The sequence below is a fragment of the Vidua chalybeata genome, chromosome 1 (genome assembly GCF_026979565.1).
Source record: "Vidua chalybeata isolate OUT-0048 chromosome 1, bVidCha1 merged haplotype, whole genome shotgun sequence".
Lineage (NCBI taxonomy): Eukaryota > Metazoa > Chordata > Aves > Passeriformes > Viduidae > Vidua > Vidua chalybeata.
In genome coordinates this window covers 65,504,923-65,530,088 of record NC_071530.1, presented here as the reverse complement: position 1 = coordinate 65,530,088, position 25,166 = coordinate 65,504,923, and the positions used below count along the sequence as shown (strand labels likewise).

The window sequence follows — 25,166 nt, the reverse complement described above, 5'->3', positions numbered from 1 at the left end:
TCGTTTTGCCTATCAATGTTTTTAATTTTAGTCAGAGCAATCTCCAAAATGTTAAGACAGATCAAGACTTAGAAGTCATGTCATATATATTTTCACATGTAGCATTGTAAACTGTATAAGCATAGCTATTACTGGAACATAAATATGTTTCAAAACATTGTCTTAAACATTTCCGCTGGGTTGGTTCAAAGTGGTCCTTTGAGGTTCATTTGGGGAAGGACAGATGTCAAAACAGGAGCTTTGTGTTCTTGTGGGACATGGGCGCCTGTCAGGTGGAGGGGAGAACGTGGCAGATGACTCAGCATGGATGGGCCTGGAAATGGGTTTGTGAAAGCTAAAATACTGCAAAACGAAAATTCCTTTCCATGCTTGAATTATATTAATTGAGATGGTTTGAAATAAAGTGGTGCCAACTTGAAACAGCTTACAAGTTTAAAAGTCTGTATTGTTTAAAAGAAATACTGAAGTGTCAGTGATCAGGTGTGCTTCTGACTACAGCTGAAGTGCTTGTATCAGCAAACAAGAGAATGTGAATTCATTGGTCTACAAATTTGCAGTTTGGGTGAGATGCAACCATAAAAAACCATGGTAAAATTACATGGGTTTACCTTAATCATTAAATCTTACCAATATTTTAATTTTCTTGTGTAGAAATGTTATCTTAGTTATTTGGCTTGAATATCAAGTTTGCTGAAAATACCTTTAGCTGCAAGCTGCTGTTGAAAATAGACACACTCCTCTTGCTGTTTGATCACTGTGGTTGTGATGGAGTTGGTGAGAAGCAGTCACTGTCATGTTTTGGTGGTTACACTGAGGTCACTCCCAGCTGGGCTTGGCTGAGCATTTTTGGTAATGTTGCAAGTATAATCCAGCTTTGCAGCGGCAGACTTACTGTGGTGATCTCCTTTTGGGTGGTAGTTTCTTAGAATAGCTTTAGTTACTGTTGGAACAGTGGCAAGTTTAAAGGGTATTGCATGCATGTAATGGTATTTCATCTCAAGTAAAACAAAGGATGTCAGTTTCTAAAGCAACCAGAATTATTTTTAACTCTTTCCTCAGTTCTTAAACAAATTCAGAGTGATTCGTCAGGATCCTGTCTCAAAGTGACTCCTGTAAAGTGTTTCTGAGGGAGAATAACAAGGTGTTCAGTGGGCAATTTTGCAAGAACCAGCTGTGGACCATGGTATTTTGTTTTATGGATTTTTTAATCTTTAGGCAGTGCACTTAGTAGCTGAGTGGTGTTCTGAAAGTCACATTTGATCTTCCTTGAGAGTGTTATCTGTTGCCCTTACCTAGGGTGTGTTCTTCATAGTAAAGAAAGTGCTGAGAATCCCCAGTACACAGTTTCAATATTCCAGGACAAAAGCCCAGAAGCCCCTATCTCATTGTGTTTAAAAGTGTTTCTCAAACAGAATTCATCAATGAATAAATTTGCAGTGGGAAAGCTAAATCTCAAACACATATATTTTAAATATCTGCCTGAAAGCAGAGAGGAAATGGGGGCTGAGATAAATTGATAACACAAAATTGGTGAGAAGTTCCAACTCCTATGACCTACAACTTGACTTAAGAAGTAAGAGTTACAAAGCTTCGGTTTGGTCTTCTATTCCACTAATGCTCAGTTTGACCTTCCCTGTATCATTTATTGTTTATTATACCTTTATTTCAAATATTCCTCACCTCTCTGTAAATTAAACTGCTGTAAACTTTCAGATTCTTCTCACTGGGAATCATCTACAGGCTTGTAAGTATTTGTATTGCTCTTTGAACTTTTTTTATTTCTGATATAGTTGTATTGTCTGTATTTTTCCAGAAGCAGCCTAATATTTTATCTGCAAAGACTGACCCTTCCTACAAAGAATTAAAAAAATAAACCAGCAAACTGCCCAGGAATGAACTTTATGTGCTATGTGGTTATTTTCAGAGAGTCATCAAGACCTGCAGGTCAATTCTTCAGCGCCACAGAGCAAAAGGTCATAAATTGAATGTTATGAGTAGTTAAAAAGATACAGGGATTTGACCTATTTCTTTCTTTATGTATTTCAGTGCTTTGATTGTGGCTTTTTATCTTAGCATTCTTGTTGTAACAAAGCATTACAGTTGCAAACACTTACCCATAGTCCAAAATTTAGGCTGCTAATGTGCTGGTTGGGCTGCATTCCTCCAGCTGTCCTGTAAGAAGGTGACTCGCAAGGTATGACGGCCTGTAGTTCAGCTGGGAATTAAACCAGGAAATTAAACTATTTGAATGCTCAGAACTATATCCTGGTAATAATTTTAAAACTCTGTCTGATTTTCCATATTTAAGTCCTAATTTTTTAAGGGGTATTTAATGAGTGCCACTGTATTTGTCCCTGCTTTTGTGTTAAATTTGGAATGATAATTTCCAAATCTTCTGTTTACTGTAGCATGTGAGGTAATGAAATTGGAGCCACCAAAGTCTTAAAGATCATCTACTAGGAGTGTGAAAATTTTATGTAGTTGATAAATGGTAATTAAGGTTGGATTCTGTTACTGAATCCTGGCTTGCAGTTAATGAATAGTGGTTGAGTATTCAATTTGAATAAAGCATAATTTCTGGAAGTTCTTAAAAATAAAACTGTTTCAATTTAATATGGTTGGAAGTAATTACTAAAATGGTTAAATGAAAACTGAAGTATTTAAACACCTAAACCATAAACTTGATATGAATGGAAAGTGTATGGGGTGTGTTGTTGACTTTTGGTTGTAGTTAATTGATTGATTCTTTTATTTCTTTCTCTGAAAGTATTCTGTGCTTAGAATTTGTTTTATACCATGAAACCATAAGCCAAATACTTGACAGTCTGTAAGAAATTGGTTAGTCTTGTCTCAGGATTAACCCAAGATTATTCAGTTTGTATTTATGAATTGTAGCTACAGAAAATAAGAAGCTGTACAGAAAGACTGCCCAAGAGCTGAAAGCATCAGGTCATTTGCTGTAAGAGTATTTATTTTAATTAAATTTAGTCACTGATAAAGTATTGTCCAGTGTTTTGTTAAAAAGGGAAAAGAAATGGGAAATCATGTGTTTAGTATTTTCCTACTTGCTGTGATTACTCCTAAGTAGATTCCTCAAAATATGTCCTGATTTATCAGTTTCTTAGGAAAAAGGAAGCGAAAGAAGCAAATCATTTCAGTGCATCATTTCTACAGTGTAGCCACTTTTTATATGCCTTGTATTGTACTTAGTAATATTTTTCTTCTTTTTTTCCCCTGTGCTTTTATGCTACCTTTGTTCTCCTGTGTCATTTCCTTCTCTCACCAGTTTCCACATGGAGCAAACTATTTCTATTTTTGAGAACCATAAAGAATGAGAGGAAAATGAGGTCTCCCTCAAGTCAGAGCCATCAGAAGCCTTTGACCTACTGTAGTTTACATGGGCAGTAGCAGATCTGTGCATTTGGTGGATGCCCACAACTCACAGCCCTAAATATCAGCACCAGGTGAATCTGGTAGCTATAGGTGGGAGGAACTTGGTTTTACTGATGTGATTCTTGGCTGAGGAGGGGTTGGCAAGAGAGAAAACCTGAGAGAGGCTGAGAAGCACGGAGCCCAGCCTTTCTCCTGTTTCTTCTGTGCTAGAAAATCCAGTCATTCCAGCAGTTCTGTGTGATGATTCGTAACAACAAGCAAAGTGAATTTGGAGAAGATTATAAGTGGAGAAGAGTAGGTCTTAGGGACGCAACATTTGTTCCTTGGCAGGCCATCACTATGATTTCTTAGCTTGGTTGAAATGTTCAAGATGTAAGCTTTAGTGAGAAGTTGGCCAAGCCTTTTCCCTCAACACATCTCCAGGTGCTCAGGCCCGGCCCGGGAAACTCAGTGGTTTACTAGTCACTGTGAACCTCCTCAGAAGAGAAATCAGAGAGCAAGGGAGGTCATCCAGTTGGCCTTGTTCTCTGTCCTCCTTCCCTTCCTTGTGCAAGTGAAGTTTCCAATGTTACTTTTCTTCCTATCAACCATGCACAATTTTTATCTCAGTTAGCCTCTCTCTGCCAGGAAATGTGGAAACTTCAAGCAGGAATTTATTTTAGCTGAACTCTTGGGAAAAAAAAAAAAAAGAGACAAATACTTCTGTAAATGGGTAGCATTTAAAACTGAAATAAATAGATTAAAGTATATTTAGGGGAAGGGAGGACATGCTCTTTAAAATATGAATAGTTCAGGAAATTTGGAGCTGTTTCTTGAATCATTAATTTTAGTGCTACCAAGAAAATGTCCGAACAAACTTAATAAAAACAAAACCAAAAAGCAGTTTCAGGACATTCTACTGGGTTCTCGTTTTCATTGTTTTAGTCAAGTGTCACATTCTGATAATCTCTTCTCCCACCCACCAAATTTTCCAGAAGTCATTGTTCTAACAAAACAAAAAAAATCTTACTGTAAATTAGTTAATAATGTTGCATGTAATTCTTTCTATTCTGTTGTGGCATGGGGTTGACTAATGTAAAATGTTTATGTCAAAGGCCAAAAAAAAATTTCTTTGGGCACTTGAAATCTTTGGATGTTCACTTCAGCATATGGTTGTTGAAGTAAGCTCCCATCAGGTTGAATTGTTCACTTCCAAATGCAGGATCAGGATGGTGTGTGCAGCAGCTTGCTGGGGCTTTCTCCCCCACGTTCCTCACCGCCCCCTCATCTTCAATCAGACAGCACAAAATTGAGCATGAATTCTAAATAAAACAGAGAAAAAACACTTGGGTGCTGTTCACATTGCAGAGTGCCATCATTTCGTAGGTGTTTAAGACATAGCTCATTAATTATCTTCCTAAGCTTGCAAGTACAGAAATAAAATTTCACCACTGAGCGTAGCAAAAGAAGGGAAGGCGGCTGGGTTTTCAATTGGTGTAGATTTTACTTGTTGGATTTTTTTTAAATGATTCATAGTAGCTTGCTGTTCCATAGCAATAAGAACTGTACTTCTTGTGGGATGAGGTGAATGTGAATTGATCTATAAAATTTTTTCTTCATATTTCAAAACACTTCATAGCATATTAATAATACACTTAACTATCTGCACTGCCATATTTGTTTTCTATTATTTATTTACTGAACAAAACCTTCTCAGCTACTTGTAATAACTAGGGGTTTTTGTATAAAAGTCAATGAGCTAAATTTGCAGTGTCAATATTCCAGGATATTTTTTTTCAAGAGCTGATTTCTTATCCAAGGGTGTCTTGGAGATAATCAAAAAAGGAATGTCAGATACTTCAGCCTCCTTTCTTTTATTTCCTGGGAGAGAATGTATTATCTTTCGTGGAGGGGGAGAGAAACGGCATTTTAGGGTTTTTTCTTCAGATTTGATGCTGATTACCATCTCGGGCGAATATTTTAAAAACTCCCAGCCCTCCTTGAAGCGAAAGAAAGAAAAACAGTTCTGGCTGGGACTCTGCTTTGGAGGATTGATTAAAGATTTCACTATTCTATTCCCTTTCTGTATAAATACAGTTGTCTCTGCTCCCTTTTAGTGGATTTGTATGATCTGAGCAATTTTGACTTCTTGCAGTGGTCACAGAAAAGGGCACTGCTGTCCATATGGGTGAGCCAGGGTGGGCAGGGTGCCTGTGGGTGAAACCAGGAGCAGGGAGGCTGCAGCAGGGGTGGCCCTGGGACCAGCCTCCCCTCTTGGCTCCCCAGGACCAGCTGGAGCAGGCATGGAGGAGGAGAGACAGAGGTGGCTGTGCTGGAGACAGGTTTTAACAAGTACTTTGGGACCAGCACAATCCTGCTCCAAGCAGAAATCTTCTTGGAGAAGAGAAGCAGAGGGGAGCTTGAAAATGGCTCATGTGGTTTGTAGGGTAACCAGGTTGGTACTTAAAGCCAAGCACAGCCTCAGCACAACACAACCTGGTGTGTGGTTGTGACCAGAAGTTATCCCTTCATAATGATGTGAACTGTCCTTTCAGTACCGAACATCTCATTGGCACACCTGATTTCCTCACTGAAAGCCTGCTGATTGGTCCCCTCCTTCCCCAAGTCATTGCTTGGGGCATGTCTGGGAAAATTTGGATGATGTAGAGTAATCACACCGCTAACTTGCTCTGCTTAGGGTCTGCCAAAACACAGGTAGGGCATGATCAGTTCCTGGAGAGATGGTTTATCCTCACTCCTGCCATCTTTGTCAGGAATAGCACATGAGTTGGAAAAGACCCACGTGCTCACTGAGATAATCTAGACCTAGTTTTTGACTCAGGTCTTGAAGGAGAATGGGAGCAGATAGAGGAAAACGGTAAAATGAGTCAGTGAAATGAGATATTGGCTTAATTTGCATCACCACCAATTTATAATTTGCCCAGAGGAAAGAACATGAACTCTATAGGGCTGTTTGGTTTGTAAGCCTCTTAAAGTGGCTAAGCCCCTGTTCGTGGCTGCAGCGCACTGTTAACATGAAAAATGTAATATCTTTGTGCCTTTGCTAAAGTTTTGTGTTTCAGGTACACCTAGTTCTACATTAGCTTGTATTGACTATCTTTTCAAAGGTGTTTTTCACTTTATGAATCTGGTTTCTGATGCTGGTTTTTCACTTTAAAGCTGTAGCTAGTAACATTTCATTTGGCTTGTAAAATTCAGGGCAAAAATAAAAAATTACTATGGAAAAATAAGCTTACAAAGTCTGTAGAGCAAGGTCTAGTATAGCAAGTGATTTGTGGATTTTTAGTTTTTTTTGTTTTCTAGCACTAAGACTTACTGATGCCGTTATGACGGTTCATATGTTAGACTGACATTAAGACTTACTAAGTTCTTGGAAAAACAAGTAAGCAAAAAATGAGATACCTTAGTCAAGTTAATGAAAAACTCTGACTTTGCGCTTAATGTTTAGTCATGCTAAAAGAGTGATTTTGTATTTGAAGGTGTGACTTTGCAGCCCAGTTGGAAGGGGATTTACTGAATAGCATAAAAAGGCAGCTGCCCTTCAGTGTGGAAAAGCCCCAAGCTGTGTGTCAGAGTTGGTCCAGTTGTTGAGGTATTACATGAAGATGCTCCAGCACAGGCAGGAGCTGGTGAGGAAGGAGTAGGCAGGGTGGCTGGAGGCGGCGACCCAGAGGCGCTTTGTACTTTGGGCTGTACACGGTGTAGGAATGAGAGTGTTTCGGCAGGCTGGATTTTAAAGACAGGTTGGAAATAAGGGCAAGGTTTTAAAGAAGACACAGTATCAATTGAACATCCCCAATATAGCCCAGCAGAAAAATCCCTTGTGTGTAAATTTACTAAGGCTGATATTTACACATTTTGCAGTCAGTATCTGCTCCTTAGCAGACAAACATTGCCTGCTGTTTAATAGAAATGTGCTACTGTCAATTCCCATTCGCTTGAGTGATCCGGGAAAAGAGCAGGAAGTGACAATGTTGCTGATTTGATGGAAGTTATCAAGGGAGATGAAGATGAAGATGAAGATGCAAATGAAATTGCAAAGGATTTCAAAATGACATTAGGTTGCTGTGCAACCAAATTGCAAAAATGACGAATGAAATTCAGTGTAGATAAATGTGATGTCCATAGGAAAATTATTTAAACTTTTCATTTAAATTGAGTTGCTTGTTAACACTTGGGCATGAGATCTGGGGGTCATGTATTTATGTGGCAAAGTCACGTATACTTGCTAGCTGTCAAAAAGCAAATAAAGCGATAGGAATATTTATGGCAGTAGTACACAAAAACATATCTGTCATAGTAGCGTCTGTCATGATGTGCCTTCATTTCTAACAGTGGGATCGATTCTGATGTCTTCCTTCTAATTGTCTTTCTCTTCTTCACTTCCACATCCAAAGAGGATGAAATAGCACCACAAAAGCTGCCAGAGGTCATAAGTCTGTTGAACAGTTTTTGTGTAAGGAATGACTTACGTAAATGAGGCCGTTTGAAGTTTGAAGAAAGATGTGAAAAGCAGTATGAAAAGCTCCCATATATTCAAATGATACCTGGAGAAACTAATGTAGGAATAATCTGTGGGACCCATGAAGTTTAAGAACAGCTCCTGGGGCTCACTTCAGAGCTGCCTGGTTTCAGAAGCTGCAACTTACTCCTCTGCTTTTCCCTCAACTTCCACTGTCAGCTGCCATTGGAGGCAAGATGTTGGGCTGGACTTCTGGCTTGTCTTGTGGGATTTGGTTTTCAATTTGTTTTGGTTTTTTGTTAGTCATCAAAAACTTCCTTTTTCCTTAGCCAGGAGTACTATTTGTTGTCCATCTTAATATCAGGTAATTATAAGAACTTCAGTGTCCAAAATCCTACTAAAGATCTCATATTTTAAACCATTTCTATAGACACTTTAGAATCTCAGTAAAGAGATAGTTTTTTGGGGTATATGCTAACCTTAAGAAAATTAATCTCTGCTTCAACAGGGTTGTTGGTGCTGTAGGTTCCTTGTGCTGAATGCATCTACTTATCTGATGTCTGTTGGAGGAAGTCCAGAAATAGAAGGAGAAATTACAGGGAAGTTTGACCCCTCAGAGAGCTTGCAGAAAGCCTCTACACTGTTGTCTCAGGTGATGAAACACCAACTCTTGGTGTTGTTCTACCTGTTGAACCAGTTTTGTGCCTTTTTGTCTTGGGCAAGCCCTCCCTCACTCACCAGCCATGCAACTGAGAAAAAGTCCTTTCAGAGTACCAGAAAGATGCATGGAAACTTTTTCCCCTGTTTGGCTGGGGAGTGGCTGGCTCCACTGTTTGTTGCTTTGGTTAAGGATGTATTTGAAAAAATACATAATTTAACGAAATCTTTTGGGCTGCACATATTATTATTTTGATATGTTTCCAGTGTGTAGAAAAGCTGTCAGTTTGGTTTGTTGCTTTTTTTTTTAATGGCTTCAGTTATTTCAATGGTATTTATTTAATTTGTGTCAGACTTAAAAAGAAAAAAAAATATATATATAATTGAAAACCACACCTTTTTCCAATTTGGGGACAACAGATCATAGGCCAGTAAACCTGCCAAGGGAGGGAACCTGTCTCAGTGCAGAAGGTATGAAGGTGCTCCTAGCTGCAGCTTGGAGAAGGTGGTGAACTAGAGCAACTCATGGCTTTAATATTTTAACTTCTAACACTGATACTGGGTTAGGTATAGAAAAAACACCCAGAAAGCCAAAACCCAGCCTCGGAACAGTGAATACCCTAGAGGCTGTTAAGTAATTACTATGCAGATTTTAGTGATAATAATCACCCTGTCCTAGGTAGGCAGCTGAAATTTGGCAGTGGGATAGAACAATGCCGAAGGATCAGGATAGCGATGGGGTAATTATTGTGCTAGATGGCTAATTAGGAGCTAGGCAAATGGAATGCAATCACTACTAGTGTTTGTTATTCGGTACCGGAGGGAGACAATGTGTAAAGGAATTATCTCTGGCGACTCAGCTGGGTGCTCTCAGAAGCACACACAGGATGCAGGATCACCTGGCTTTGTGGGGCAGGTGGAAAAGGAACTAGCCCTGGCAAGTGCCACCCTTGTGTGTTGGCTTATGCAGGCTGAGAAGGTGCCAGGCAGGAGGTATTTCTGAAGATACTTCACCTACACTTCTAAAATTTTATGCTTGGCAGCTACTCTGCCTCTCCCCACAGGTGCCTTGCTGTTGCTATATCCTTCTGTAAGGCGACAGTCATCCAAAAATTCTCTTCCTCCCCACCCCCTCCTGTGCTCAGTTTTTAATGAGTTTAGAAGCCTCATAATAAAAACTCAAATCATGGAAACAAACAAACAAACAAACACAAGATTGAAAGCTCCCCAGTCACAATAAACAACACAGGGACAGAGTTTGGGTTCATATGTAAAGTGCTTATGTAATTTATGTACATACACCTTGCCAACCTCATCAGGAGCCCTTAACATGTTTGAGTAATATATGTGATGGCAAGGATAAAGCCATTATAGATTTAATTTATATGCAGCCTTTGCATTGACTGTTTCATTGTATATACAGTAAAGCAGATAATTGCTGATACAAATTTAAACTGGAGATTATAGATTGTATTTTCAAATATACAAGCCAATTTTTTCTTAAAATGAAGAATAATAAAAGGAGGATTTTCATTTTCTGTTTTCAGCAGGGTTATATAAAGTATCTGTCATGAGTTCTTCATTTTAAAATGCAAATAATTATATATGGCAGGGAGTATGATGAGCATTCAAAGTTGACATTAAAATGAAAATGCATCAAATTTTTCTGAAAAACTGATCAAACAGGTCATTAGTCAAGGTTATAATGACTAGTGGAACATTTTTAAAATCTCATTTTAGATATTTAAAAAAATAGTTTATAGCTCTTAATAAGATGACTGCTGCTGCATCACCCTACTAGTTATTAAGAGTTTTGAATTTACATAGTTTTTAAGAGAACTTTTTTTACCCCTGTACAGTCTTCATATCTCGTGGTACTGGGCAAACTTGAGATTTAATCTGTTTTACCTTACATTTTTGATAGGCTGGGGACATCCGTGCTATCAGTTGCCAGGCTCAGCATTTGGCAACTCACTAAGCTGTGGTGCTATGATTCTCTAAGCCCCAACTGGGAAGGAGAAACCACAAGACAAGCCATACACCAAAAAGTGTCAAGTTCCCACAGTATGAAATTATAAAGATGAAAAGACTGTCTTTCATCATCTGATCTCTTCCTTTTAATCTTGAGTGTTCCTCATTAAACTGGAAAAAGGAAGTGTATAGGGACAGAAGAGGGGTTTCTAATTAAAAGTAGATTTAAATCTGAGTGAGAAGAGTGCCTCGTCCAGTGGGTTTCATGAAATGCCTTCTCACTGCTGTCTGCCGGCTTTGAAGATGTTTGCTTTGTGGCAGGAGGGCAGTGGTGGAAAGTTGGGGCCAGCAAAGGCATCCTCAGCTGCCTGTGTCTGCCAGCCCTTGCACCACTGGGTGCAGGGTCCCCTCCTTCAGCACAGAGGGACAGTGCTGCTGTGCCCAGGATGCAGTTGGGACCCCGACTTGGCTGGTTGGGTTTCAGGTTTGGAGGCTCTCCTGTAGTGTGGGGACATGCAGAGGCCTGCCGAGCCTCCGCACTCCCCAAAAGGCAGCATCCCACCAGCTGCACCACCTCCCAATTAGCCTAATGGGATCCTTGTAGAAACAAGACTCTGGGGTTTTGGGTTAGGGTTTGTTTTGGTTTTGGTGGTTTTTCTTTTTTTTTTCTTTTTTTTTTTTTTTTTTTTGGTGTTTTTGATTTTGTTTTTTTTTTTTTTCCTTAATGAGCTGGTTAAAGGAAGTCTTGGGATTCATCTCAGTTAACCAAAACACATTAGGACTACAGCGTTCTTGTTTTAGCAGGTTGTAAAGAGCCTTTCCTCCTCCTAGCAAAAGGGAAAGACAAGCATCACAGCCCCCTTGCAGTGGAGCGTGGGCGCTTCTGCATGCTCCCCAGTCCCAGGTGGGTACCCACAGCTGCAGGCAGGGTGCCTTGGGATTAAACACTGCCTCCCGTGCCAAGGGAACCTGCCATCTGGGAAATGCTCCAAGCTTGCATCATCTTTGCGTTGTTCGTTGGCTTCATGTGGCTGCCCTTCCTGCCCTGCCTGCGCTGTATGCTGCTTCGAGCATGGGTCTTCTCTCTGGGGGAGGTGTGAAATGGCTCAGATGGGATGTGGGGCGGGGCTCAGGTCCTCCGTGTCAAATCTCATCCCTGGAGATGTTCAAGGCCAGGCTGGCTGGGGCTTTGAGTGTTTTAGTGGAGTGTCTTTGCTGGTGGCTGGGGGGCTGGTATTAAATGATCTCTAAGGGCTCTTTTCAACCCAAACTATTCTATGATTCATAAGATGTGCAATTCTGCACCACCTGTCTGGTGCTCAGGGTATTTTTTTTATTTGTTCGTTTAATTTATTTAATAATGCTTTCAGGCATACTTCTCATCCAATGAAATGTGAAGCATTTTGTTACTTGCACATGAGCCTGGTGGGTTTCAATAGTCTGAAGACAGAGATTTTCATGCAGGGACTCAACCTCTTTTCACTTGCTCTCTGAATTTAAGTAGTGGATGCAAAATGCAGCATTTTATACTTTCATCAGTGTTTTACTTAAGCTGTGCACACCCCTCTCCCCCCCAAATAAAAACCCATTGACAATTGTTTTCAGTAATACTGCCTAGTGCATAAAGACTGATTGCATTAATGTACTTCAGCTGAAGAATATTTTGTCACTTTGATTTTCTTTTCTGCCCCTGATCTACATGATCAATGCAAGAAAAAATAATTGAAGTGACATCTTTCTTTATGTCCATCTAAAACCAAAGCAAAGTGATTTTTTAAATTACTTTTCAAATGTCTTCTGATGCAGCAAGGTAAGAGAGAATGTGATTTATGAGAAAGCAAGAAGAGAATCTGCTGCCATCTGAAGCTGTTTTGCAGGAGGTATTTTAAGGATGACTCAGGCCTGAGGCCTGAGAATTGTTCTTGTCTTTAACTGAAGGGAAAAAATATGCTGATATTTTCCTTTCATTTGTTTTGGTTAAATATTTGAAGATATAACTCTAGCCTTTCAGGCAAGATGTAATGCTTGTATTTTTAAAAGTTTTGATGTCATAGCCTGTTCTCAGCATCCAAAATGGTCTAAATCTGCTAATTTTCCACTTACCTGTAAACAGAGGATTTGTGATTAAAAACCCAAATGCAACAAAACTTACTGTTTTAGGGCAGCAATTGTACATTTTAAATAAGAAGCCAAAAAATCCTCCTATTTACAGTGATACAGACACACACAAATATGTGCAATGAAAAATCCTCCTTTTTGGGTCCTTTGCAAAAGCTTAATGAATTTACACGGACCACTCCCTTGTAAGCTTTCCTGGAGGCTTAAAAGTAGGTCTTCCTCAGTGACTTAATTCGTCTGTGTGTTGTCATTGTATGGGGCGGGGTGACTTGTTCAACAGGACAAAGTAATCTCATTATACTGCTCTGGGGACACTTGTGAGCGGAAAAAAAAGCCAAACAGAGAGATGAAAAAAATCAAACCCACAAACACCCTACTAGAAAATACATTGTGCTCCAGCTTAGATTGCTGTCGTAAGTTACTGTTTTTGTACTTTGCCAACCTCACACTTTTCAGTATTTCTGCTTTCCCTGCTGAAATTAGTAAGCCTTTATTTTCCTTAACTCACCATCTAAGTAAGGCCTTCAAAATCTCTCTGAAAATTTGCAATGCATATCTGATACATAGAATACTAGACATATTCAAGGTTTTATACATTAATGGGATAATCTCTTTGAAAAAAAACCTGTAAATTACGTTTTATTTATGAATTAATTAAAATCTGTGAGATTCTATCTCTCGGTGAATACCAAAAATAGAGACTGTAAAGCTGTTGAAAAATCTGGTTTATTTTTTCATTTGAAACCCTACCACAGTGTCACCATATCTAATTCAGATTGTTGGTATCCTTGTAATGATCTATCACAGCGGGAGGTGTGTAAAACAAGAAGCGTATTTTACTGCATGCCAGTCTCCTTCCTTGCATTCCTAAAAAGCACAGTTACATTACATATTTAAAACCTCAAGGAATTTGATGGTATTTCTACACAGCAGATACCTGCTGGGAGAGCTGTGGTGGAGAATAACGGGAAAAGGTTTCATGCTGGTGTAAGGAAAACCATTGTGCATGTTTCATTTTCTTTTACACATATGCAGGTATGTGTATGTATATATTATTTATATATAAAATGTATAAATAAACCTATTACATTATGCTACTTGTGATTCGCATTTTTGTGGCATGCATCTGCCTGGGATGGCCAAGAGCTGGCTCTGTGGCTCGTTGCAGTGCTGTCACATGGGATCTCCATTCTCTACAGTGATGCACATGATGATTTCTTCTTTCATTGCACCTCCACATTTTCCCCTCTAGTAAGTGCTTGGTGAGAAGTGTCCCATCTTCAATGAGAGTGTGTCTGTCACTATCATTTGCTTCTAGATGTGTGCTACTCCAGGAGGCTGTCTGCTGAAGGTTGGGACCATTAGGATAGTAGTCAAGATATGTAATATTCTGGCACTTAGTGTAAATGGAGTGCCATACCTACAATGTATTAGAAATTCACATTAGTTAAATGTCCTTCTCTTATCCTAGTAGAAGTAGATAATATTCCAGTGATAAGGAAATGTTTCCTTTATAAAATGTTCAGGTTAGACAGTATCACAGTTTTAATTCTGAAATAATATTAAACCAAACAATTATTGGATTGGTTAATATTATTTGCAATTAAATAGAGGACTTCTTGGTTTGCCATTCCCCCTGGGCTTTACAGATGATTTTTTGTGTGGTGTATTTTTGCTTATAAAGCGTTTTCAAAGGTGTGCACCATTAGAGCACCTATAATAGAATTATGACAGAATGTGGGATGTTATCGGAAATAATTTTCCTTAAGATGTTTGTCATACCGCTAATTTAATGGCATACAAGAGGAGATGACTGGTTAATATAAATTTGTTAGCAAGTTATTGCTAGAATACATGCGAGTTGGCAGAAGACCTGGGGAAGGCTGCCTTTTGGTGTTGCTGGGGTACTTGGCTCTAAGCCTGCTCTTGCCACCTGCTCCATGGCCCTTAGGGATAACCCAGTTCTTCCCTCCAGCCTGAAACACAGCGGTCTGTCAGGCAGTTGCCTGTGTAGGATCTGTAGCTGTAAAATGCAGCAGAGCGGGAAGCAGCTGCTGCAGGTTTTGTGTGATGGCTTGGACATGCCTCGGTGCAATAGCCAGAGCAGGTAGCATGTGATGCTGGCCATTAGGAGGATGTAGACCCTAACAAAACATTTAGCCCCAAACTGATGTTATTACTCATGTCTCATTTACAGTATAGATCACTGGTTTTGGTTTCCAGCACCAACACCAAGATTTTCAGTGTTCAGAATGTTCAAAACTGTTCTACACAGAAATACCGCCATGGGTATGAAGAAATATACACAGCAAAAATAACTCCTTGGGGAAAACATATCAAGAGAGGCAGGAAGTGTAGGAGACTTTCTGGCTGTGTACCAGTCACCTGTTTACCTAGCTATTATTTCTGTTATCTGTGGTTCTTTGTTTGGGATTACAGTCTGACAAAGAAATGGTTGGGAATTACTGATGGGAACTGATTTTTTTTTTTTTTTCAATAAGACAGCGTATTCAGTTAAGGAGATCAAAGCCTTTAATCTTTCTGGCAATCTCATGAAGTGTGATTCCAAAATACTTAAGTAATTTTTCTCTAAAAAGTAGGATGATTGTGAATTTAAATGCATGTATTTCTTGTAGCATTTATGTGAAATATGCAGATAATCATTTTAATAATAAAACTACAGTTGTCCATGTACTTAGGTGTAAGTTTTCTTGACAAAACATTTACTCTGAGAGCAGAAACACCATATATTGTGTATTAAATATATCTCTAAGCATAGGGAAAGTGAGTTTGAGAGCCAAGCTATAGATTTGATTTCTTGTTGTCTTTTGTTAAAATCTACAGCTCCATTTACATGGGTAATTTGTTGATATTTCTTTTTTTCCTCTGTGTTCATATATTTTATCGGCTGTCCTGCAACTTTGTAAATCGCTTATTCCGTCACCTTTCTGTAAAGCAACAATCTGTGGAAAAGCCGTGTAAGATTGCTAGATACACTGTCCTCTGATAGTATTAGTGGCACATGTATATAAAAGATGCTTTGTTTAAATTTCCTCTTTTTCTGTTGGAAATGGTTATTTAAATCCCTTCCTATTTAAAAAAAAAAATGTATGAATACCTTTGGTATTTCAGCTGTAGTATTTAATCCAGGAAAGCATTAAATATCGAGTCTTCTGTGTTTAAAGTAAGCCTGCTTAACTGGCTTGGTAAAGAGATGGTGAAGGATTGTGCTCTTTTTGAGTTGTGTTTGTCTTCAGCAGCCAGTAAGTCAGTACAAAAGAAAATGTGATAGAACTTTCTGTTAAATACATATGTATGTCTCACTAACCCCAGGGGAAGCAGGAAGAAGTTTGGCTTTTAAAATTGCTGTGGTAGTCTTTCTCATGAGAAGCTTTGGAAGTCTGCTCAGTTAGCACCCTTGTGAGATGTTCTAGTTCATTCTCTGGGACAATGTACAGCGGAGAAGTTACTGAGATTTAATGAGAAAGGAAACCTGGTACTTGTTCTGAAAAACAGAAATGCAGAACCAGAGTGATCTCAACAAAACTCAGTCTTAAAAGCTGCAAGGGTTTGATTCAGTTATAATTGTTTGGTTCTATGGAGGAAATAATCGAGAAACCATATCAGACTTCAACTGTGAACAAATGGTTCCAACATGCTTGAGTGATTCAGCTGATAAATAATAGAGAAGTCATTTAAACACACTTTTTAAGAATTGTGTTGAGGAAAGAGCCGTTTTTTGAAACCTTGTGTTGTATAGCAAGGTTGAGTAAAAGTCAGACTGAGTGAAGCCTCCTTGCTTGTAAAGAAAGAGGTGAGGGCTTTGCAGGGCTGTCGTCCTCCTCCTGTGTTTGGCAGCCATGAAGTCTGGCATTTCTTGAGTTGTTTGCACCAGTAGAGTCCGAGAGATTTAGGATGAATCCAGTTATATTCTATTGTTTCAATTTAGTTCAATAAAAACTGACCCCACCAGGGGAAAAGAGGAAAAAAATACAAGGAAAAAAGGTTTTCACAGGTATTTTAGAAAATGATCATTTACATCTGAAAGCCATGTTCCAAGCTCAGATCTTGTCAGGCCATAGTGTGATGCTCAGAACACCAAGAGGGAGAACCCAGCCTCTCCCAGTGCTGCTGCTTCTTAACACAACCTTTTATCCTGAACCCACTCAGAGGACTGTTTGCTATCAAAAGAAGATCGGTGCATTATTCACTCCAGGTGCATCTTTTCTTGCTTCTTGCTCTGCACATGCAAACATGCACTCATGCAGAACAAGGACCCTTCTTTCCATGGGACCTTCTGTGCAACAGCAGGCAAAGCACAACTCTCCTTCCAACACCAGTGTGTCTAAGGGGCAGCAGGTGAACTGCAAAGACAGACTGGGAGTAGACTCAGGGCCTCCTTTTGCTCCTGTTCTGTGTGTGTGGGAATTTCTGGTTGTTTCACCGAGAAATAAGATGGGGGCTACCACTCGCCCCCTGTGCTCCCATGTGAGACAATTGGCTCCATTGCTTCACTTAGCAAATCCTGTTTGCTGTTCTTCTCACTATGTGTAATGCGACATTGACTTGTTCTAAAGCATTTTTCAAAAATGTATTAAAACACTCTGTAATGCAACATAATACCTATTCCAAAGAGTCCCCTGACTGCACACATTATTATAGATGGTAGGAAGCTACAGTGGGATTAGCTGTTAACTGCAGATCCGATGCCAGTGCTTTTCTTTCTGTGGTTCCGTGTAATTTAACATGTCAATAGTTTTACCTCCCTGGTAAAACATGATAAAATTTTATATGGTTGTGTTACTCATAATGTACCACATAGTTACACATGAATGATATCACTCCTGAATATAAACAGTTATTTCAAGACTGATTTCAGTAAATGACTTACTACAATCTTGCCTTTTTTATATATGTATTTTAATAGTGACCTCTCTTTCTTTCAGACAAAATTGAAGAAGCACAAAAGCAACTTAATGGAACAGAAGACCAACAGAGAGGTAATAACAACCCCCAAAAAATAAAATAGAAAATAAGTAAAGTCATCCTACAGGCTGGTCCAAAGCCTTCCTGTGTCAGTGAAAAGACTTGGCTGGACTGGGCACTGGATGAGGCCCCAGGCATGTCTGTCTGCATATCCAGGGCTCTGTCTGTAAATGTCCCACTTCAGCTGAGACACAAAGGCTTTGTTTTAGCCACTCAAGTAGCTGCCTTGACCTTGATGAGATCGCTGAAGCTGTACCATCAGTGACATGAATATTGCTGACCACAGCCTGTGCTAACCCTTGGTTCATTATGTGATTTACCTAATCATTAACAGCCATACTCAGTTTTTGGTGAGCAATATGTGATGATTTCCAGCAGATGATGAGGAAAGGGACTGATCATCACAGCTTATTTTAAGAAACAGATGAACTGTGGCAGATGTAACCTCTGTGTTAGAGCTTAGAAAGCTGGTGCAGTCATTGCATTTCAAGAATGGCTGACTGACTGCAGTGATACGTGTTTGGTTGTGTGATAAATCTCATCTGCGTACTGTGGGGATGCCCAGACAAAGTCTGGGGAGCCCAAACAGAACTTTGCCAGGTTACTACTGGGCCCATCATGGGAGAGGTATGAGAGGTCATGTCCACAGCTTGGAGGAGCAACGGGGCAGGAAGAAACCCAGATTAAGGACTCAGAGAAAGAGTGATCCTGCCCAGTCTCCTCTCAGGCCTGTGCCTGTGCCTGCAGAGCCCCAGCCCGTGTCCAGGAGTGAAACTGTCACCGTGTGGAGTCAAGGAACAGCTCTGCAGTACACTTTTTGGACTAAGAGTTGCTAGCTGGGGGTGTGGAACACATTAGGGGATGCAGGGTAAAAGCTTTTGGGGGTTGTGTAATGCTCTGTGCCAGCAACTGCAGTGGGGCTGCAACCCTGAGGGCTGATTTGTCCAGGTGCAGCAACTGAGGAGTCTGGGATCCACGGGTGGCTGAGCCAAGCTGCTGTGAGATCCACCTTGGATGCATAGAAATATTTCCATTAGTGGACCTTTGCCCTGCTGTCATGGTTGGACACTGGCGCAATGCCAGCGTCCCCATGAAAATGCACCTTCCCTAAATAAATGCTGTGAGATGTTATCAGGAACAGAGCAGAGCAGGCCCAAGCTTAATAACAAAGGAAAAAAACTTTATTAAACTACTACTAATACAGAAAACACATAAACTAAATCTAGGATGAAGACCTTTTAAAACACCCCTCCTCCTCCCAATTTCCAAAAACGCTCAGCCATGAAACATCACCCGGGATTCCTGATCAAATTACCACCCTTCAGGTTATCCATACTCAAACTATCAAGGGAGAGAGAAGTCTCTCTTGCACCACAGACCCCCCAGGAAACACAGCTGCCACCCTGTGTTTCCCTGTCACACATGGCAACCGCCCGGGAAAAAAAAAATCTGCCAGTGTGACACTCTCCATTCCATGTCACAGTGCTCTCACCACCGTGCATGGACAGACTGCTCGTAGGGCTCCTTTAAGGATGCTTTGCCACAGACCCAAAGATACAACAGTTCAGCTTCTCATCCTGGGACTACAGTCCCCCCCATTTTCCCCTGGGGCCGAGGGGTCCAAAAACAGGACTCATCTTCTTCCCGAAGACAGAGGGTATCACCATTCCCTCTTCAGCTTTCTTCGTTTCTCGCCATTCTTCTGCTGTTTGAAGCTGAAACAGGTCTCCCTGGGTCACCACTGCATCCCCCTAAAATGCAGTCTCTATTGCAGGAGATTTTGGTTCAGTCCATGGCTAACAAGAAAAGTCCAGCCAGAAGCTACTTCATCATCTCCTCCCACCTAAATATTTCTTCTTCTAACATCTCAGGTCCCGGACTATCTCTCTTCCACTACAAATCAAGGAGGAGTAATACTTTTAAAAAAGCCCTCATTTCCTGGAAAGGGTTAAACGTTCAGACTCCCTGGACGGCTGATATCTCGGTCCGGTGTTCCGTCTCCCACGCTGGACATCCCCCCCCCCTCCTTCTCCTCTGCTGGCAAATTTCCAGGTGCCGCCAGGCTCTCTGTCTCTTTCCCTCTTGGGGGGGGGGGCAAAGGCATCTCCACTTCTCTCCACCCTTCCGTCCACAGGAGCTGGCTGGGTTCCAGACCCTCAGCCCCCTCGGCCTACCTGGACAAGGCCGCGTGGCTTCCCCTCCCCCACCCAGCTTAAGGCTGGGCAGGGGAGAGTCTGCACTCTCTGACGACCGGAACTAAAAGAGACAGTTCTCCTGGGAGTTCTTGCTTTTAACCCCCTGTGTTCTCAGAGGCGTGTCCATACTTTCAGTGGTCACTCCAGGTGCCAATATCCAAACCTGACCACTGATTGGTTTGACCCAACTTCCTGGAAAAAATTCACTTCCATGTCAAACCACGACACCTGCTTAGCCAGATCAAGGAGTAGGATGAGGTAGGAGTGCTCAGAGTGTCTTGTCAGGATCTGTATGTCCAGCCATATATATGTACGTATGTATGGGCGTGTGTGTGTTTGATCTGTGTTTATGTCCCTCTTGGGAGAATATTTTCAGCCTTACTACTGGTTGGACCTGGGGGTATGGAGCAGCAGCGGCCTCACTTCTCTTGAGCTGCTGGATTTAGCAGATGAAATATTTTCTAGTATCTGGTGTCAGTGCTTTGGCTTTTTCGGTTGGCATTCACCTTTCAGTGGTGGTGAGCTACCCGTCTGGCCTGTGACACATCTGTGAACAGTGTTGTAAATTGTTGATGCTCTGTCCTGGAAGGTTTATTATCTTTCAAAACAATGAACTTCAAAACTTTTTGAAGATTAGAGAGCAGAAGACATACCCAAGTGGATGTCAGCAGGGTCTTTCTGACCCAGTATTTGGCCTCCAATGGAGGGAGTAGGATGTACTGTTCAAGGACACCACATAAGCCTGGCCACTTTCTTTAGCATCTTACCCGTATGAAGTCCACACACATTGTATTTAGGGATGTCTGCCTCATCCCTTTATTATCTAGACACTCATGGAGCTGTTATCTATGAGTATAGTTGGATTAAATGCTGCTTGCACCCAACATTTTCTGGCAGCAAGTAGTTCACTAGCAATGACATTAAAAATACAAGATTTTATTTTTTCTCCTGAATTTCCAATTTTCCTTCAGTTTTCAACAGGAAACAGCTCTAGCTCAAGCACTGTGAATTGTTAAATAACAGTTCTACACTCACCTTATCCATTGCCTTCATGATTTTATAAATCTTGTCCATATTTTGCTCAGCTTTTTTTTCTCCAAACTTGTAGCTGGTTTCATATTTCAAGATGTTTGATATAAACTGTCTCATATGAGTACCAGGACTGCTTTATGTATTTATAAAAGGTGGAAGAGATAAAACATAAGTGGCTAGATAGCCTTCAAATGTTTGCAGAGACTTTTAAACAAGCTAGACCTTCTCTTAAGCATTTCTTATGTATTTCTATTTAGTGTATCATAGATAAGTGGTATTGTCATCCAATGGCATGTAAGGTATTGCTGTCTGTTCTTGTTGCTCATGGTCTCACAAAATTAATACTGCTCTGGATGATTTTTTGTGATGCATGTGTTCAAGCTAAAGACGAGCTAACCTCTGCTTTCAGGCATTTGTTCTCACATGTGGCCCAGTAACATCTTTGCATAAAGGAAGATAAATTCTCTAGGGTTAACTTAGCAATGTACTCTTGAAAGGGATGGGGTTACAAAGGTTTATGTGATGGTAGCACTCAGCTTTCAAGCGTTTCAGAATCAAAGAGAGATTTGACTTAATTTTTGGCTTCTAGCCTAAATTCTTATGGCTGGAAATTGAAAAATAAAGTTTTACATTGAAAACTGATACAGAAATAACTGAGGTAATAAAGTTACTCTTTTCAAATTAAAACTGTCCTCTGCCACTGTGGGTTTTTTTTTTAGTTTCTTAAATGCCTGAATAGATCACAGTCTTGGTAATATGAGGTAAATAAAATTATTTATTTGACTCTGAAGGCTGCTGAAAAAAAGAAAATGCATGTTTTGAGCCAAACAAGTAAACAAAAATATGCACATATTCACATAAGTTATTGTAAATCACAATCCTGTGTATACAGTTTTGTGTGAAGTATGACTGTATGTTTTTTCCCTTGGTTAATTTATTTTGGCTTTCAGTTCATCTAGATCACTTTAAATTTGTTTATTTTCTATCCGAAATGATTAAGAAATGTAATTTTGTGGAATTTATCATAAGTTTAGTCTTGCTCTGTCAGAAGAGCTGTCAGTGGCACAATGTATTTGTGGGGAGGAGTTTTTCATATGTTTCTTCTGAGTAGCTTTGTGCACTGATCAGTCATAACTTTACACATGTTTGGGATTTAAGTTGAATTTAATTGACTACAGAAATGCATGTATTTAAAACAACTCATTTTGCCGTTAGCTATAGTAATCCAATTAAGTGCAAATTGGAATAGGACTCAAGCACAAATGAGGCAGTAAATGGGAAGACACAGTTTTCAAGTTTGCACTTTAGTTATTTAGTATAAAGTTGCAACTGCTTTTTTGTTTTTTGAAGTGATAGTCCAAAAGTTATTCAAATAGCCTTGATTCAAATAACCACTTGAGACCAGAAAAATGTTTATTAGGGGCTGTGCTCAGCTTCCTGCTCAGCAAGTGTGGAAGGTGGCTAATTCTCGTGTTGTTTCGTTTTCTCTCTGCTGCCCAGTTACTACTCTGCATTTTTCAGGAGGAGAAACTGTGCTTCTCCTTATTTTTGCTGCTATCTCCCAGTGCTCTTTTACACCCTGGGTGTGCCCCCACTTTGCAGCTGAATTTTGTCTTCTGAGACATGTACAAGGTTTAATTAGTGTGATAGAGAAGGTCTTGCTCCACATGGTGTTCTTTAAAATCTGGAAGGGATGATGAGCTTGAACTACACAAAATCTCTCCTTGAGAAAGCAGTTGAAGTTTTCTGTGGTGTGGGACTCACTGGATATTTTGGGCTGGAAAGCATTCAGGTGAATGCAGCTGCTTTATCTTTGATCTGCCAGTGGCCATCCTCCTAAGAAAGCCATTCCAAGGATGTCTCTCTGTCTTCTCCCTTCCAGACAAGTCAAGTTCTGTCAGATTGTGATCACCACAGAGGCATCTGATTTGATCATCCTCAGAGACAGTCCAGCCTCTGAAGTGCTGTAAGCATTTTGTTTCCTGCTTTAACCATTGCAGCAGTTCTTTGCCTGTCACAGCACTCTGGGTCCTAGGTACATCAGCACTACCAACACCACCATTGAATTCCTTAGGAGTAGTGGAACAAACTTGACTGTCTCCATACTTGGTGTCAGCAATGCTGACTGCCACCTAAATCTCTCTCTTAACATTCAAAACATTCAAGTTGGTGACAAACTCTAGAGCACCAAGATTTGTCAGAAATGGATGAAAGGTTTCCAAAAGGACCATCTCATCTCATTGGTAGGCAACACAGATGTGTGCTCTGTATGCCTATCAATCCTGGGGTCTCTTGGGCTGTTTGGACTCCATAATTTCAGGTAACTGCTTCTTGCTGTATCACAGCCAAAAGGGTCAATGATAAATCTTTGGGTAAGATGAAGATGGATTTCTTTGTTCTCCTTCTCATTCATGGCTATTGTTGTGTCCTCAGACTATAGGGTGGTCTGCACTGGACTGGAGACATGCATGTGTTCATCAACCTCATTGGAGTTTAGACTTGCAGGCTGTCCTGCAAGGAATAAGCTGTTACTTAAGTTCCAGGTCAGTTGTGTTGGTCCCTTGCAGTTTGCCCGTTCTGATAGTGAGTACTCATTATGGAGTACTCACTTGAATTAAAGGGTCTGTGCTAAGGTCTATTTAGCACCTATTTTAGTCTGTCATTTGCCTATCAGTCAAGTTGCTGTTGTTTGTCACTCCATCCTTTCCACATTCCTTAAAGAGCTTTTTCAATGTCTTGCCTTCAGCTGGAGATGCAGGAATTTAAATATTAAGCTGTTCATTCTTTTGTGTCATCAGTTTCAGATCCTCAACATAGCTGTTCACTTTCTAGTCTGTGAATTTCTAAGTTGCTCTCACTTATTCCAGAGGCCAATTGTGGCAGATCTGTCTTGATGATAGCATTCCCTTTCATAGGTACCGCATACTGTCCCTGAGACAGTACCAGAATTTCACCTCTCAGATCAGCTCTCTTTCCACAGTCCTGTGCTTTGATATCAGAAAAGTCTCTTCACATTTATTTTTAGATACAGAAACATTGTTGGCAGGTTCAAGAGTTTTGCTTGACTTGATCAGTGATTGTTCAAATAGCCAGAGGTTCTCTCAATGCTCACTGAGAAACCACCTCAACAGAACCATTCAAAGTCCTGGTCTGGACTCCAGCAAGATCCAAGCAACTTCTGGGGTGCTGTTGAAGTACACCTTTATTTCCAACCTCTGTCATGGAGCTGCTTGAAACCTCCATCATCATATTCAGTGGGTGCTGATCTGTCTTCGAAGCCTAAAGGTTGAAGCAGTGTTTGGTGGAGTGGCTCTGCAGTCACTGTTTGCGTGCAGAACATGACTCTCCATTTGCTTCCTTCAGTCCCGGTATAGCTGTGTGGAACCACGCCTGGAGTGAGCGGACCTTTGAGCTGTTGTGCATAGAAAGAGGAAAGAAAGGAGAGACTGTGTTCACCACCAAATACTCTCCGAGATGCACAATCCACATTGCACATATGTTCCCCTCCCACACTTGCAGTCCCTTCAAAGCAGTGTGTTGGCATGGAGGAGAGGCAACCAAAATTAAATGCCCTTTACCTTGTTTGCCCATCTGCTGTTTTTTTAACTGGAACGTTATTTTTCTAGTACACTGAACAGCACAGATTTGAGTGAGAAGATTTGTCTTTATAAATGTGAGCATGAGACTTTAGTTCACAAATATATGTTCTGCTGCAGATTCATGGTAGACATATTTTGTATCTTGAGAGTTTTTCCAAACCCTCCCCACTTTATCATCCCTCTTGTTACCTGAATGCATATTGTTGACAAAATTATAGAGGGAGTTTGAAATCAATTATTATAAATATACCAGCATTTTTCTTAGATAAACAAAGCATTGCATATGTCTTATCTTAAAGATTGCTGCTGTTTTCATGTTGTCATGTCCCAGCTTACAGATGACTCTCACCAGCCCACCATCTGGCCCCAAAGGAGCAGCCAGGTACCTTCCCTCCTCTCCCCTTCTCACAGGCACTCCCATCCCTGCCTTCTGCCACTACACCTCTCCAAAAATGCAGGTGGGAGCACTGCATGCTGGTGATGTGCCCTGCTCCCTAGGCCATCACAGAATCATAGAATGGTTTGGGTTGGAAGGGACCTTAAAGATCATCTAGTTCTAGCCTCTTCCAAATCCCTTGGCATGGTCAGAAATACCTTTCACTAGGGTTGCTCAAAGGCTTATCAAACCTGCCACCTGGCATTGAACACAGCCAGACCAGTGCAGTCAATACTGTATTCTTTCACTTGGGGAAAATAGGAAGTGAAATGAGAAGGGGAGGTATCAGACAAAAATCTGGAAATGTGATGCTGAAC

The 25,166-nt window shown here is 40.5% G+C and overlaps 1 protein-coding gene across 8 annotated transcripts in view; it reads left to right on the top strand.

The window, feature by feature from the left end:
- The window catches only part of HIVEP1 (HIVEP zinc finger 1), a 127,951-nt gene that overhangs the window by 51,651 nt on the left and 51,134 nt on the right, over nt 1–25,166 (top strand). For all 8 annotated transcript variants that reach the window (XR_008435126.1, XM_053966681.1, XM_053966666.1 and 5 more), the window contains exon 3: nt 17,548–17,601. Coding sequence is in view for 7 of the 8 variants with exons in the window: in XM_053966681.1 (XP_053822656.1) it covers nt 17,548–17,601 (54 nt within the window). In the remaining variant the exon portion in view is untranslated. The remainder of the gene's footprint in view (nt 1–17,547; nt 17,602–25,166) is intronic.